General features: G+C 41.9%; 1 protein-coding gene across 2 annotated transcripts in view; it reads right to left on the minus strand.

Annotated features, from left to right (window-relative positions):
• The window catches only part of RIN3 (Ras and Rab interactor 3), a 168,241-nt gene extending 157,541 nt beyond the window's left edge, over nt 1-10,700 (minus strand). Inside the window, exon 1 of one of the 2 annotated variants that reach the window (XM_069086047.1) lies at nt 8,950-10,700. Coding sequence is in view for 1 of the 2 variants with exons in the window: in XM_069086046.1 (XP_068942147.1) it covers nt 8,950-8,990 (41 nt within the window). In the remaining variant the exon portion in view is untranslated. The remainder of the gene's footprint in view (nt 1-8,949) is intronic. The other variant, XM_069086046.1, reaches the window with a different exon arrangement.
• Between the last annotated feature and the right edge of the window lie 5,918 nt (nt 10,701-16,618).

The following is a 16,618-nucleotide window of genomic DNA, read 5'->3' on the forward strand; positions in this document are numbered from 1 at the left end:
GGAAGACCTCACTTAAGCTCTTTGTGCCTCAGTCTCCTCAACTGTAAAATGGGGATAATAATAGCATCTATCTCCTCAGGTTATTGTGAAGATCAAATGAGATATTTGTATCACTTTTCTGGTTAATTTAATCATTTTATTAATAAGGCTAGCATGTTTTTAATAAAAGAGGTCAGTGGCGCTCTCAGAAGTAAAAAAGCCCTCATGGCTGTGGGCTCACAGTTTATATGCTCTTGGGAGAGGGTGACAATCAACTCTGATTGGTTAACAATTAATAAGACAATTAATATTACAATGAGATGGGCTATATTACAATAAGGGTCTTCAGGTAGGTGACACTGAGCACCCAAATCTTGGTCAAAGACTTATCAATTTCCATAGCACCTGTGTGACAAAAGGTCGAACCCACATTTCCCCAGATCTGTCCGAGTAAACAAAATGATCAGGAACTTACCCCAAATGAGATATTTGTACATCACTGAGCACAGTGCCTAGAACTAAATTTTAAAGTACTTTGTAAATATTTTTATATCTTCTTCTATGAAATAAGAGGATTGGGCTAATAACATGCGTTAAGTGTCTGTACCCTGAGTAGTACTGTGCTATGTTAAATGTTCCTATTTATACCCAGGGTGAATCACAAGATCACAAGCTTAGGTCTAGAAGGGATTTCCTGGGAGACATCTAGTCCAACCCCCACATTTTACAGATGGGCAAACTGAGGCCCAAAGAAGTTAAGTAACCTGCCCAAAGTCACACTTGGTTAAGTAGCAGAGAGAGATTCAAACCCAGATCTTCAGACTTCAAATCCATAGCTCTTTCTACAGTCCCAGGCTGCAAAGCACACACTTCTTATTTGTTTCCTGCCTGTGCTTGTCATTCACAGTCTATTTATTCAGATGAGGCTCATGCTTCAGGAAGCAGACTGCTGATTGAGATATCTTTAGCAGGTCGACCACCAAAGTCAGATTTGATTGGCTTTCAGTTTCCCGATGGGTCTCCTAGTCTTTCATTATATTTCAAGAGTTGAGTGGTTGTTCCCAGTTCCCTTGGTTTTACCTTTCTCTACTAACTGTAAAACCCCACCAAACCCTTTCTGGTTAATTGTTTCAAAAACTCATTTTTCATTTAGGAAGAAAAGCCTCACTAATCCCCTAACATATATCACTTGGGGGTCAGCATTTCTGACCCTTCAATCTTAATATATAGAGATGGTACCCAGAGATCCCACTGCTAGGAGTATATCCCAAGGAGCTAAGTTAGAAAGAAAGGTCCCACATATAACAAAATACTTTTAGCAAAACTATTTTTGATTGCATATAATTGGAAAGAAAGAAGATTCCCATCCACTGGGAAAAGGCAAATCAAACGTGATGGGATATCGCTGTGCCATAAGAAATGAAGAATAAAGACCAAGACAAAATAACTGATGCAAAGTGAGTAATGCAAAATGAAAATTCACAATGACTATAATAGTATAAGCTGAGAGAACAGCAGTAACAGAAATAAGAAAAAAATCATGCAATTTTGTGTAATTTTAAGGACCAAGCTTGACTATGAAAATAGAGATATGAGATTGCAGCTCCCTGTTTTTTCACGTGTGGGAGACTATGGATGGGGAATTATGCATAGTGTCAGACTTAACTGATGTTTTGATTAGTTTTGCTGAAATTTTTTTTTCTCTTTCCTTTTTTAATTCTTCTATAAGGGATGTTGTAAGTTTACTTTTTCATAAGTTATAAAAGATAACTCTTTGGGTTGAGGAGGGAAGAGTGCTATCAAATGAAGATGAAATAAAACAAAAGATACTGGCAATTTAAAAAATAGTTCTGGCCAGGATTTCAAGTCTACGCCCTTTGAGGTGGAGAAAGGAACTCAGGAAAGGAACTAAGAATGCAGAGAAGCATCAGATGAAGGCAGACTGCCTTTCAGAGCTGTAGTTTGTTGAGGAAGAGGTCATTGATTCTTTCAAATAATGTCTCTTGAGTGACAGGTAACTTACTCTGGGTTGGAGACAGGGTAGGGTGTGGGTCAAATTTCAAAGGATGCTTAAAAGCAAGAAGTCAAACAATTTGGGTTAAAGAAGACTTGGGGGGGGATCCCCAAAGGACTAGAATGTGGAAGATGAATACTTTGGGTTCTGGCTTTGGGTAGTAACTCAGAAGAGAATGGATTGAAGCTACAGGAAGGCAAATTTCATCTCAGCATATGGTAAACACTGGTTAACAATAAGAGTTGTCCAAAAATGGAACTGATTTGTCTTATAAAATAGTGAATTCTCTGTCACTAGACATACCCAAACGGGGTCTGGATGCCTTCTTGTTGGGGAAATTGTAAATGAAATTCCTGTATTAGGTTGCCAGACTAGCTGACCACTGCTAAGGTCCCCTCAGCTCTGAGATTCTATGTCCAATGTATATGGCAATATTATGTAATGGAGAGAAAGTTGGTTGTGGAGTTGAGAAATTTCAAGTTCAAATCCTAACTTCTGACACTAGCTGTGTCTTGGGCAAGCCTTATAACCTCTTCAAGCCTTAGGCAGACAGGTAGAAATCTCTGAGGCAAGTTCATTAATGTAAGTCTATAACCTTCCTAAACCATCCAGTGGTGGACAATTTGTAATAAGATGCTAAAAGTGTAGCATTAAAAAAAAATAGACTGATTTTTTAAACAAATTTAAAGTAAAGCAAGGAAGGAAAGAAGGAAGAAATCATCATGGGGGTTGAGATCAGGGGATAGAAGGAGACTTGGTATCTGTGATGCTTGTATTGCACAAGTTGGCCAGAATCATCCCACACAGAGTTAGTCTGTGCTAGATCATTCTCTGGTGCTCTCACACCTCATGGAGGCAAGATGGTGTCTTATATGCAGAAAGGTTGTGGGAGGAATCTAGGGGTGATCTAGGGGAGGAGTTTGGGGAGGGTCTTCAGGAGGAGTCAAATGAAGTCAGACTCCAGTGATGAGAGATTAAGGGTGGGAGGTAGCTGGGCAAAGGAGGGCTAGGCTAACAGAGGTTTGGAGCCATAAAGAAAGGCTCATGGCCTCAGGCAAATGCTTCATCAAATGGGAAGATTCAATCAGAGTTTAAGGGGGTTCCCAGAGCCTGTACCTCATCAGCTCCATGGAGATGCTGGGATATGAACCTAGACTTTGAAGAATGGGAAGAATTTGGATAAGGAGATACAGAAAGAGACTGACCAAAATAAACAGTTGCCCATTTGCTTGAAAAGAACGTCCCCCTGATAGTTAGAAGACCTGGCTTCTTTTTCCAACTCAGCTAATTAGTTGTGATGTCTCTGGGTCTCAGTTTCCTGAAATCTGTAAAATAGGGCAGTTGGCTTAGATCAGCAGTTCTTAATCTCTTTTTGTGTCACAGACACTTTGGCAGTATAGTGAACGCTATGGCTCCCTTCTCAGAATAATGTTTTTTTGGGGTGGCTAGGTGGTGCCTAGAGCACCAGCCCTGGAGTCAGGAGGACCCGAGTTCGAACTCAGATACTTAACACTTACTAGCTGTGTGACCTTGGGCAAGTCATTAACCCCGATTGCTTTGCCTTCCCCCTCCACAAAAAAAAAAAGAATAAAAAAACAAACCCAAGAATTCCTTATTTTGATGAGCTCTAAAGTCTCTTCCAACTTTAGCATATTTTGTTTTAAGATTCCTTCTACTCCTAACAACCTGTGAGACTAGCATTCTTTGAACTGAAAGGAAAACATAAGAGTTGGAACAATTGTACCATTTCTTCTTCCCCTTTTCAAGGAATGGTAAGAGAAAAATGAGAAATAAAATTAACCTGGGTGATTCTGAAAATACTAGGAAATAAATGTTATTAAATCTGTCACATGCACTTGTCTACCCTAAGAGTTTTAGGTAAATTCTTTTTGCCTTTTCTGACCTCTACCCTTCCCTTCCTCTCTCCACCAATATCCTAAACTTTAAAGTGTCTAGTGTCCTACCTAGTCCTGCCCTCATCAGTTTCCAACCCTGCCCCCCTGAAAACATACTTGGTCAGTGTCCTATTCCTTAAAGGCCCTTCTCTACTAGATAGCATGAATGGAATAATAATATCTAGAGCGATGGTGATAGTTCCTCTTGCACTCTGCCCCAGTGAAATCACCTCTGGAGCACTATACTCAATTCTGAGTGCTTCAGTTTAAAAACAGATATTCACAAGCTAGAGTAGCCAATAGGATAGAGAGAAGACTTAAAAGTTTCTTATATGAGGAATTGTAAGAGGAATTGGATTTATTTTGCTGGGTCCTAGAGGACAGAACTATAGGAAAGCAGATCTGATCTCCATATAAGGAAAGTCTTAAGAATTAGAAGGTCCAAAATAAAAAGATTGCCTCAGGAATTAGTGAGTGACCTCCTGGGCTGGAGGTCTTCAAGCAGAGACTGAATAACCTCTTATTGGAGGTGGAGAAAGGATTCATGATTTGGGTAGAAACTGCAACTACAGAACCTCCAAAGTGCCTTCCAACTTTATTATTCTATGGAGCCAGAAGCTAAGCTAACTTATTAATGTGCTAATAGCAGTCAGTATGTAAATAAATTATCTCCTGTAGGCAGCAATATTTACATCTCAATGTAGTCCTTAAGGAGACTGTGCCTCCCTCCAAAAGAAATGCCTCCCAAGATATTTCAGGAGATAGGAAAGGTGGGGTAGATTTTGTGGTAGATTTATCTTTAAGTATTCTGGTATGTGGGTGTTCAAATAGTTTGGGTGGGGGACTGCCAATTGAGAGTCAATTCCAATTTAAGATGCTTCCAGCTCATACACATTCTGAAACTGCCAAAGATTCTGATCCACTGTCTTCCCTTACCCCCTCATCTTCTATACTAAATTATAGTGTTAGAGCTGGAAGGTGCCTTCCAAGTTCTCTGAGTTCAACCCGGTTCTTCCTTATGAATGAGGAAATTAAAATCCAGAGAAGTAGCTTACCCAAGGTCACATGGTGAATGACAGATGTGGGACAAACACTCAGGTCTCCTAATTTCCAGACCACTATTCTTGCTACTACAACAAGCTGCTCTGTTGCAGTCCAGGGGGGCTGGGAACCCCAAAATCCAAGGGTACAGGGTATAAGCCTGCCTTGAAAGAATTCAACCACTCCAGTCTTAAGTAGTAAGTTTATTTCGACATGGGTTGGAGTGGGTGAGATTCCTAGTGAGTCTGCTGATACACCAATACAAGCAGGCCAGACTCTTAAGAAATATGAGAATTGGATGTGGACAAAATTGGTTATTTTATACAGAAAGCCTATGGGAAGATCTGGGTGGGATTAAGGAATGGCAAGTCTGGAGTGGGCCAGGTGCAGATCATGAAGGCCACAATGAAAGGGCAGTTAAAAGCATTATTGACTGGGATGGGGCAGGTGCCTCAGGAGAATGAGAATGCCAGGGATCTGGGTTCAGGGACTGGGTTCCTGAAATTTGCAGGAAAGTTCAGGGGCTTTTGCTTTTAGGGGTCCAGCTCCAATCCCATTCCCTCATCAGCTCCACTGTGTCAAAGTCAGTAAAACTGATGGGATGACTTCTAGATGTGACCAGCTTGGATGGTGAGACACAGGCAAAAAAAATATGATGGGAAAAGTGGAGTCAAGCATCCTCAAATCCCACAGCCCTGAACCTTGCAGTGTAGGGACAGAATCACAGAATCTCCAAGTTGGAAGGTACATCAGAGGCCATCTCATTCATTTCTATGCAGGAATCCCTCTACAACATTCCAGAAAAGTAGCGATCCAGCCTTCATGTGAACTCACTATCTTTTGGGGTACCACAATCCAATTTTAGACAATTTCAATTGGTAGAAGATTTTCCTCCTATTCAGCAGAAATCTGGGTGTCTATGGTATAGTGGAAAGAGTATTGGATGTAAAGTTCAAATTCTGACTCTGCCTTCCTAGTTATAGGTATTGGGAAAGTCACTTATCCTGTGCCTGAGTTTTCTCATAGGGAAAAGGGAGTTGGCCTAATTGATTATAATAGTTCTTCTCACTCTCTCAAAACATAACACAAACACACACACAGACATACAATTTATTTTTGGCTGAACCTATAATTTCCTTGGTGTAAGGAATTCTAAGTGAGGAAACTGTTTACCAATGCAGATCAATAATTATGCAACTTAAGTCTTAGACCAACATCTCATACCTCATACCACAGTAGATTCCAAATGGATACATGACCTAAATATATAAAAGGCCATATCACAAAATAAAAGAACTACCTTTCACAACTATGGATGGCAGAAGAGCTCTTGACCAAACAAGGTATAGAAAGGAATACAGCAGGAAAAAAATGGGCAATTATTACAAAAAACTGAAAAGCTTTTTAACAAACAAAAATCAATGAAATTAAAATAAAAGAGAACCAGGTAACTGGGGAAGCAAACTTCTCTGATAAAGGCATGATTTTTACAAAATATCAGGAAATAACACAAATATATAAGACCAAGCTCACTTATCTATCTAATAAAGTGGTCTAAGGATAGGAAGAAGAAATTTTTAAAATAAGAAAGGCAAGCCATCAACAACTAAACAAAAAATGCTACCAATTGTTAATAATAAGTGAAGAGCAAATGAAAACAGCTCTCACGGTCCACCTCACACTGATCAGATCGTCAGCTTTGAGAAAAGAGGAAAAAGACAATTGTTGGTGCAGGCCGATGGGAGAGGCAGCTGCAATAAATGTTCTGTAGTTGAAGCAGCTTCAAATTAATCCTACCATTCTGGAAAGCTTGGCTTACCAGAACCTGTTTGGCTTATCCCAGGCCAAGAACTTTATTATTTTCTTCAAGGGCTGCAAATGGATACTCCTGTCCAACAAAGGGCCCTTTAGTACAGTAAGTAGAATGATTTTTTTTTAAAGTGCAGTCCTTTTGGCCAGTGCTCTCAATGTTTCCCCTGAACTTGGCCCAGTCACAATCCTGAGGCTTGGCATACCTCCTGCGTGGAGTCATCCTCCCTGGGGCCAAGCAGGCTGGGGGAGCAGTAGGCAGGGCAAACTCCACTCAGACACGGGTTACTCTCAACATACGTGGAGTCTGCCAGTCAGCAATTAACCACTTAGGCCCAAAGGCCAGATGTCACCCCCCTTAACCTTCCCCAGGGCAAAGGATCCAAGAATCTTTTCACTGACAGCCCTTCCACCTAAAGCTAGAGATAAGGATTACAATTTCTCATGCAGAGAAGTTTCCAGCCTGGTATGTGAGGTATGGGGGGTGGGGGAGGGGACGATGCTCAGGGAGTATAGCCCCTGAGGCTAGTTTGTCAGATAAAATAAACTGAGATGCACAAAGTATGTTTTTTTTGGGGAGGGTGGGGAAGTCAGAGGGCAGGAGAGACCTGAATATCTGGTTTCCCTTTAGGGATAAAAAAAAACCCAAACAAACTTTGTTAGTGTCCTAGGATGGATTATAGTTTTAGAAATGAAGAGGACTTGGAAATTAGCTAGTCCAAGCCCAAGTTTTATAGGTGAGGTACTACAATCCAGAGAACTTTAGTGAAATTGCCTAAAGTCACACAGAGAATTAAGTAGCAGAATTGGGATTAGAACCTGGGTCTTCAGACTCTAAATCCGCTCTCTATTTTGGATTCAAGTTTTATAAGTATGCCAACTGGAGATGAGGAAGAAGGCACAAATGGTGAGACGTTCTGAAGCTGGGTTCTTCCAATGTGTGTGTGACTGTGTGACTTGAGGCAGGTCACTTCCTCTCTCTGGGCCTCAATTTCCTCTTCTGCAAAAAGAAGGGGTTTAATTTCCTGATAAAAAGGTGGTGGACTCAGGATGCAGAAAGTGATATACGGTTTTTGGACGTGGCCAACGCGACAATTTTTTTTGCTTGACCTTGCATATTTGTTAAAAGGGTTTTCTCTCCGCCCTCCGCGGCGCCCCCCGGCCCCCCCCGGTGGGTTTGGAGAAAATAGATTTTTAATATCTGAATACAAAATTAATTTAATTTAAAGAACACAATACGAAGGAGTTGGAATAGACGAGCTTTAAAAAGGTCCCTTTCGGCTCCTAAAGACTCTTTCGGGCTGCCCTTCTCCTCCCCTTCCTGAGCGCAGAGAGGACAACGAACTTCCAAAGTTCGCTTCGCTCCAGAACTACAGCCCTCCAGGAAAGCTCGAGTCCTCTCCACTCGGGATCCCCCAGAACCCGGCCAGGAGGAAGGTTCGCTGGGTAGACTTTGAAGGAGTAGGCTCAGGGGCCTCAGGGGCTGCGCAGCTCAGCCCACGTAGGCATCGAGCCTGCCTCAGTCTATTCATTCCCCGCCTTCCCTGCTCCGAAGTCTGACAGTTAACAGACACGCGGCGCGGCGCCTCTGGGGACCTTTCTAGTTGGGGAAGCCGTGTCAAAGTCTATCCAAAGCCTGCATAGCCTTTCCCAGACTGTTTGCTGGTCTTTTCGATTTAGGCGGGTTTCCAGGGGGGCTGTGAAAGGGTCCCTATAGCTCCCGGGGAGCCCTAGCGCTCTGAGTCACCTGGGAGCCTCTAATCATCCATTTGCCTTCATTACTCCATCCTCCCCTTGCGGGGGAGGGAAGAACCTGGAAACCCAAAGCCTCACACGCGAGTGACTCGGACCGCTTTGAATATGAGTCCTCCCGCAACTTTGGGGACCCCATTTCCCCCAGTCCTCCCCCCACTCTCCAGGCCTCCAGATGGCTATCTTGGAGGTTGTAACCCCTCTGGGGAACCCAGGGCATGCCACTGGGCACTTAGCCAGTAACCGTGCCTGCAAGATGCCCAGTGACGTCCTGCCCCGGGGTTCCTCCATCTAACGAGAGGCGTGAGCCTCGCCCAACCTCCTTCGCGAGGCTATCTTCCCGAACCTGTGAAAGAGCCCTTTGTTGCAAAAGGTCAGAGGGCGAAGACCACTCCTCCCCCTCCCCCTCCCCCAGGCCCGCTCCTGTTCCTTCCCTGGGCAGGGGTTGCAAAGGCTTACTCGGGGTGGTCCCGGACTCCTCGGTCCCCCGCCGGTTTCATTATCCCTGCCAAGTCACTCGGTGGTGAGGGGGTAGCTCAAACTTCAGAAGGGCTTTCTGAGCACCTTCTGCAGGCAGCGGTCCCTCGGCTTCCCCCGAGAAGGGGTCTGCATCCTTCTCCGCCTTCCTCTCGCTCCCACACCTCGCACTCTCCCCCTTTCTCTCCTTTTCAGGGAGGGCCCAAGCTTCACTCTGCAGGACACGTCCTCGGCTTCCCCCGCCCAGCCCTGGGGCCCAAACAGCCGGAGCGCAGACCTGCGAAGTGGGGAAGAGACTTCGAGACCTGCCTTTTCAGTCTCTAGTTATTTCTACTTCCTGTATTGAAGTGAGCGGGGGATTTCAGGAAGAGGCTGTCCCTTGCTGGTCAAATTTTGTGTTAGCTTTTTTGGTCAAAAGCCGTGTTGAGGCATGCATGCCGAGGATGTGAGGGTCCCAGGTCCATGGAAGGCAGAAGCAGGACACTTGCACCCCCTTGGGTCCCAGGGACCAAGAAAGGGACCGAATCACAGAGAAACTGCAGTTACTGAGAGCAGTACTCAATGCTGTGGGAGGGCTTTCTGAGGCTGCTTCAGGACAGTCAGAAAGAGCCGGTTCATTCCTATAGCCTTGGGTCTGTCTGTATTCCTACAGGCTAACTGGAACCAGCTGGAGTCAGCCGACTTCGCGTTGATTAGGGTAAGGCGGGGTGTTTTAAGGACAGGATTTCTTAGCTGCCTTCTTCAATTCTAAGATTCAACCTCACCAGGAGACCCGGTATTTGGGTGTTGCAGTCTCTAGTAAGGAGATTGTACCTTTCTACACTTGCATTATAGTAGCGTGTAAAAATGTGTCTTATTCGCATGGTCATAGAACCTTAGAGTTGGGAGGAATGCCAGAGGCCATTTGTCACACCTCCTGGGGGGGAGTGTGTGTGTGGGGGGGGGTCATTGCAACATTATCAATGAATATCCATTGATATCCATTCATCCATATCCAACTTCTGCTTGAATGTTTCCAATAACGAGAACTCAATATCTTATGACACCCCATTTCCATAGAGACTCTTAGACCAGACACTATTTCATCTTTAGTAAGTTCAGCGTTCACCAATAGCAACACCAGCTGCATCACGGTGCTGAAGGACTCATAAGACCCGAAGTAATAGAGCTAACTTCAGCATGCTTACAAATCATTCATCTGTAGCCATCCATCCAAGTAACCCCAGATCCTGTGGAATCTGTGGAAATCTTCTCAAGTGCATCTCCTCACTTGATGTGAGAAAAAGTTTCCATCTATTCAAGTTATATTGTCTACCCAAATTACATTAGAATTAAGCAGCTGTCTCCACCATGGCTCCCTGCTCATCTCCAGTACCTATCCCAAGAAATCACCTCTGAGAGACTATGGTGAAAGTGATGAGGTAGGGGCTCTGGGAGCCCCCTCCAGCACTCCTTGAGTCCTGGAAGTACAGGCTCTGGGAACCTCCCTTGGACTCTTGAATTGAATCATCCCATTTGATTCTGGTAGATTTGATAGCAGGTCTGTTGCTAGACTTCCCACCCTTGACTGGCCTAGGCCACCACCGTCTGTAGCCTCGGGCTACTTCCCAACCTTAATCACTCATTGACCTCATTAACTCCTCCTGAAGACCCTCCCCCCCATTCCTCCTCTAGACCACCCCTAGATTCCTCCCACAACCTTCTGTAGAGTGCCATAGAATCACCTAGCATAGACTTACTCTGTGTCTAATGCAAGTGAACTTTTAATAAATTTTACTTTTCTTTGGCTGAGAAGACTCAGAGTCGAATTCATTCGGCAGGACCCGGCTTGTTGGTATTTTGGGTTCTCCAGATCAACCCTAACCCTCTTAGTAGGTGACCTCTTCAAAAGGGGTCTGCATTTTCAGTGAGAGAAGTTGGGTTTGTGTCTGAGCTCTGATGTGCCAAGTGGCACTGGACAGCTTAACTTTTCTTTCTTTTTTTTTTTGGAGGGGGGAAGGCAGGGCAATTGGGGTTAAGTGACTTGCCTAAGGTCACAGGGCTAGTAAGTGTTAAGTGTCTGAGGTTGGATTTGAACTCAGGTCCTCCTGATTCCAGGGCCAGTGCTGTATTCACTGCACCACCTAGCCATCCCAGTTTAACTTTTCTGAAGCTATTTTCTTTGCTATTTCTCAAACACCATACTCTAAGAGTTTTTACCCCCTATCCTCCATGCCTGGAACTCTCTCCCTTCTTATCTCCACCTCCTAGATTTCCTGGCTTCCTTCAAGACTCAATTAAATTCCCACCTTCTACAAGAAGTCTTTCCCAGTCCTCCTTAATCTTAGTGCCTTCCTTCTGAGACTATTTCCAATTTACCCTGTTATCTTCTTTGTACATAGTTGTTTGTATGTTAGACTGGGGATTCTTTGAGAATAGAACTGTTGTTTTTGTTGTCGTTTGTATGTTTTGTTTTGTTTTGATCTTTCTTTGTATCCTCAGTGTCTAGAACATAAGAGGCTCTTAATAAATGTGAATTGAGTATATTGGACAGCTAGGGGGTTATGTGAAAAGAGTGCCAGGCCTGGAGTCAGGAAGACCTGAATTCAAATTCAGACTCAGACGCTTACTAACTGTGTGATCCTGGGTAAGTCACTCAAAAACAAACAACAATAACAAAAACCTGATTCCAGGCCCCATGGTCTATTCACTGAGCCACCTAGCTGTCCATGCTGTGCCACCTATACCTAGGTTCAAATCCCATGTGTCATGGTTACTACCTGGGTGACACTTGAGAAATTGCTTAAATTTTCTGCATTTTAGTTTCCTCTTCTGTAAAATGAGGAAATTGGACTCAATGGCCTTTGAGGTCACTTTCTGCTCTAGCTGTATGACTGAAAAGTCTTCCAGCATGTGCAGTGAACCCCTATGGAAAATTTGTAGGAAATGCAACAGGTTGAAAAAGTAGGGGTGAGTTTTGATCCACATCAGAGATGTTAAAGGCCCTATGTGACCTGCGACACTCTGACAGCAGAACCAGATTAAAATGGGAAATATTTTTTTTTCAAAATTTCATTTTAGACTCAAACGCCAGAACAGAAATACATAATAGAGAAAAGAAACAAAAGCATATCAGAAACTTAAATATAAAACTAGAAAAAAAGCAGAACATAAGAAAGGATTCAAAATGTGTAGCAATAGATTTTCATTTCAAGAAAGCCTATATGATAAATAATTCTCTTATTGAGATTGTTCATCTTTTCTTTGCTTCCTTGTGAGTTTTCTTTTTTTCTCTGCTGTGTACTTTTTTACTTTTTTACCCTCCCTCCAGAAGGCTACAATAAAAGTTTAGATATGTTTCTCTATAGCTACAGATATATACATACACATATACATATGTGGACATATACTTTCCCAAACCTATTCTACTCCTGATCTTTGATTTTTTTTTTATGTATGATTATACCCCTTGTTTCCTATCCCTTCTGCCTCTTCTACTTTACTTCTACCCACTACCTTGCCCTCCTATGACTTGCCTACCCCCCTCCAAGGATCCCTCCCTTATCCTCCCATTCCCATAAATCTAAACACCCTTCTATACCCTTATTTTTACCTGTTCCTCACTCTCTCCTCTAAAGAGCCCTCCCTTGTCCCTATGCCCCTACTGTTTTATTTCTTCTGAATTTAGAAGACTTTTATACTCTTCTAAATATATATGCATTATCCTCCCTTAAACCCATTCCAGATGAAAGTAGGTTACCAGAAGTACCAGCCCTCCTCCCCATCCATTTCCTCTGTATCAGTTCTTCCTTTTGCCCTTCAAATAATTACTCTTTCAAGCTGTTCCTAAATAATTTTACTTTTAAAATTCATATTATTCACAGGCTTACCCCATCTGTCTTATAAACTACCCGATTATTGATAAGAATCTTAGACATCCATTTTACATTTTACATATATAAAAAGTAAACAGTCGGGTGGCTAGGTGGCACAGTGAGTAAATCACCAGCCCTGGAGTCAGGAGGACCTGAGTTCGGTTCTGGCCTCAGACACTTAACACCCACACAAAAAAAACTAGCCATGTAACCTTGGGCAAGTTACTTAACCCCAATTGCCCTCCAAAAGGCAAAAAAAGAAAAGAAAAAAGTAGTCTGTCCTTATGGGTCCCTTATATTCAGTCTTTGTTATATGCCTTATATTTCTCTTGGTTCTTATATGTTGAATCTTCTATTAAGTTCAGGATTTTTTTAAACAAAGTCCTGAAAGTCTGAGAGTTTATCAAATGTCCATTTTTTTTTCATTCAAGATAATATTTAACTTTGCAGGGTATGATATTTTTGGTTGGAGCCCCAGTTCTTTTGCTCTTCAATATGTTGTGTCCCAAGACCTATGATCCTTTAATGTCTCTGCTGCTAGATCTTGTATAATTCTAATTGTGGAACCATCATATTTAAATTGCTTTAATTTTGATGCTTTTAATATTTTTTCCTTGAGCTGGGAGTTTCAGAATTTGACTATGATATTTTCTCTTTTAAGTGGTGATTGATGGATTTTTTTTACTATTTCTACTTTTCCCCCTTGTTCTAATGCTTCAGGACCAATTTTCTTTGATTATTTCTTGTATTATTGTATCAAGATTCTTTTTTTTGATCGAAACTTTCAGTTAGTTCAATTATTTTAAAATATTCTCTTGATCTATTCTCCAAATCTGTTGTTTTCCTTATAAGATGTTTCACTTTCAATTTTTTCATTATTCATATTTTGTTTAATCATTTCTTGATTTCTTATAATTTCACTGGCTTTACTTTGCCCAGTTCTAATTTTCAAGGTTATCGTTTTCTTCCTTAAGATTATGAATCTCCTTTTCTAATTGGTTAAGTTTCCTTTCATACCCTTCTTGTTTTTCTTGGAATATTCTTATTTTCTTTTTTAGTTTTTCCTCCATCTCTGTCATTTGATTTTTGAAGCCTTTGTTAAGATCTTCTATGAATTCTTTTTGGGCAGGTGTCCATTTGACATTACTCTTTGGGGGTTTCTTTACTTCAATATCCTCCTCTGAAGATGAACCCTGGTCATCCCAGTTCCCATAATAGGTTTTTATGGTTGGATTCTTTCTTTGCCTGTGCATTTTTTGGTGATAATATCCTAATTATTTGTAGTCACCTCTAGCCCTGGGGTATGGGAAATGTTTCCCCTTGCCCCAGATCTTCAGTTCTCCCCTCTAACTTAAAATTAAAGCCAAACCTGCAACCTCCTGTAAGTGCCCACAGCCAGGGGCTTTCTGCCCCACTGCTTCTGCACTCACTGGGTATGTGCTGGTTCCTTCTCACCCCTGGGTTCCTGGTCAGCAGAGGTTCCCTTGATCTTCCCAGACTCAGATAGCTAACTTCCCTCACTATCTGGGGGTAAAAGTTCTGGTGGCTGGGGCCGAGGCAGTCTCTCAAACCTACTAACCACCTACTAACCCCAGAGTTTGCCTCTTGTTGTTTAAGAGGCTAGCTGCTTGCTGTTAAAATGGTACCTAGCATGGAGGTGTTTACTTTTCACAGGGACTAAACTTTGTCTTGGGATTTTTCTTCTGATCTTCTCAAATTGTCTCAGGAGGACCCTGGTTATGCCCTGTTCTTATTTATCTCCACCCATACTTAGTTCACCCTAAGGTGCTATTTTAACTCTTTTGTGGAAGAAAATCTTGAGAGCTTGGAATTTTCTGACCTACTCCACCATCTTCCCTAAAATGGGAAATATTTAACAAAATAAATAAAAATACAGAAAACACAGATAATGTTAATTTGTGGTTTTCCAAGTCAATGTGCAGTGATTCTTATGTAGGGCTTAGTGGTCTCTGTTTCTATTTAAGTTTGATACAACTGATCTACTCCTGGAAGGAGTACCAGCATTGATGGGAGCAGAGAAACATTGAACTATCATTATTGTTATTGTTAATATTATTCTTTTTTTTATTGTCACTCCCTTGCACAATAAGGCCAGATAATTGATACATGCCAGGTCCACTTGACAAAGAACATATGTCTTGGCATAAGAGGGAGTAACCCAGTGAGACTTCAGCAAAAGTTGCAGGTCTGCAGGAACTAAAAGAAAGACTGAAATGAAAGGGGAGAAATATGTTAGGTGTAAAATATGCATTCATCACCCTAAAATAGACTGGAGTCTTGAAGAGACCAGGGAGCCAAAGAACTTGATTCCATAGACTTAGAGATTCCTGAAGGATTATGGGAGGCAAAACCGACTAAATTGAAACTAATCACCTTAAGGTAAGGTGGAGGGGCTTACAGGGGGAGATGGTTTGTAAATCCTGCAGGATTGTGGAAAAGATGTAAGACTTAAGATGAAATGATTTAACATATGAAATATGAGTTTATTAGCATTTACAAATCAATTACTATTAAATAATAACAAACATAAGGGCAGCTAAGTGGTAAAGTGAATAGAGTGCCAGACCTGAAGTTGGGAAGATTTATCTTCCTGAGTTTAAATCTGGCCTCAGACCCTCACTAGCTGTGTGACCCCGGGCAAGTCACTTAACCCTGTTTACCTTAGTTTCCTCATCTGTAAAATGAGCTGGAAAAGGAAATGGCAAACCACTGTAGTATCTTTGCTAAGAAAATCCTAAATGAGGTCATGAAGAGTCAGACATGACTGAAAACAACTGAATAATAAGTATAATAACAGATAATAACTAGTATTTAATCACTATTCCTGGCATTTCAATTACTATTGATTAATAATAGCTGGCTATTAGTTATTATATTAAATAATAGATAGTATAAAGCTTTTAGGTTTGTGAAACATTTTATAACTCTCTCATTTTATACTCACAACAATCCTTGGAGGTGGTTATTACCATCCTTATTTTACAGATGAGGAAACTGAGGCCCATTGAACTTAGATCTTCCTGACTCCAGGCCCAGCATTCTATCCATTGCTTCTGGAGATGAAAAACTGAGGCTCTGGGTGAGTCAAAGAGAAGAGCCTTATGTGATGTCAGCCTAAGGATCATCCTTCCTGAAAGAACTCAGTGGTATTTCAGCTAAAAAATAAAATGAAACGTGCTAATATTTTAGATCAGGGGGTCTTAATCTGAGGTCCTCAACTTGGTCAAAAGAAATTTTTTTTTATAATTGTATTTCAAAGCAATTGGTTTCCTTTGTAATCCCATGTATTTTATATACTTAAAAGCAGTGTTCTGAAAAGGGCTCCATAGGTTTGATCAGACTTCCAAAGAGGTTCGAATCACAGAAAAGGTTAAGAACTTCTGGTATAGCTGAAGAGAGCCAAACTAATGGTTGAAGATTTGCAGTTGCCCATCTGAGAGAACCCAGGGAGTCTTGTGACTGAGCCAAGCCCAGCCCAACCCTATAGCAATTGGCTCTTGGCCAAGCAGCCTAGCCTGGGAGGAGCAAGACCAGTTAGACAGACCTTCATTGATTTCTCTAAGCTTGTGGTTGTTCAGTCCTTTCAGTCTTGTCTGATGTTTTGTGACTCTGCTTGGGGGTTTTTTTTAGTAGAGCTACTGGCATGGTCCACCATTTCCTTCTCCAGCTCATTTACTGATGAGGAAACTGAGGCCAACAGGGTTAAGTGACTTGCCCAGAGTCACACAGATTTGAACACAAGATGAGTTTTCCTTACTCCAGGCCCAGTGCTCTAT

The sequence above is a fragment of the Petaurus breviceps genome, unplaced genomic scaffold (genome assembly GCF_028583685.1).
Source record: "Petaurus breviceps papuanus isolate PSGF00001 unplaced genomic scaffold, PetGlider_PUasm1.0 177, whole genome shotgun sequence".
In the NCBI taxonomy this organism is placed as follows: Eukaryota; Metazoa; Chordata; class Mammalia; order Diprotodontia; family Petauridae; genus Petaurus; species Petaurus breviceps.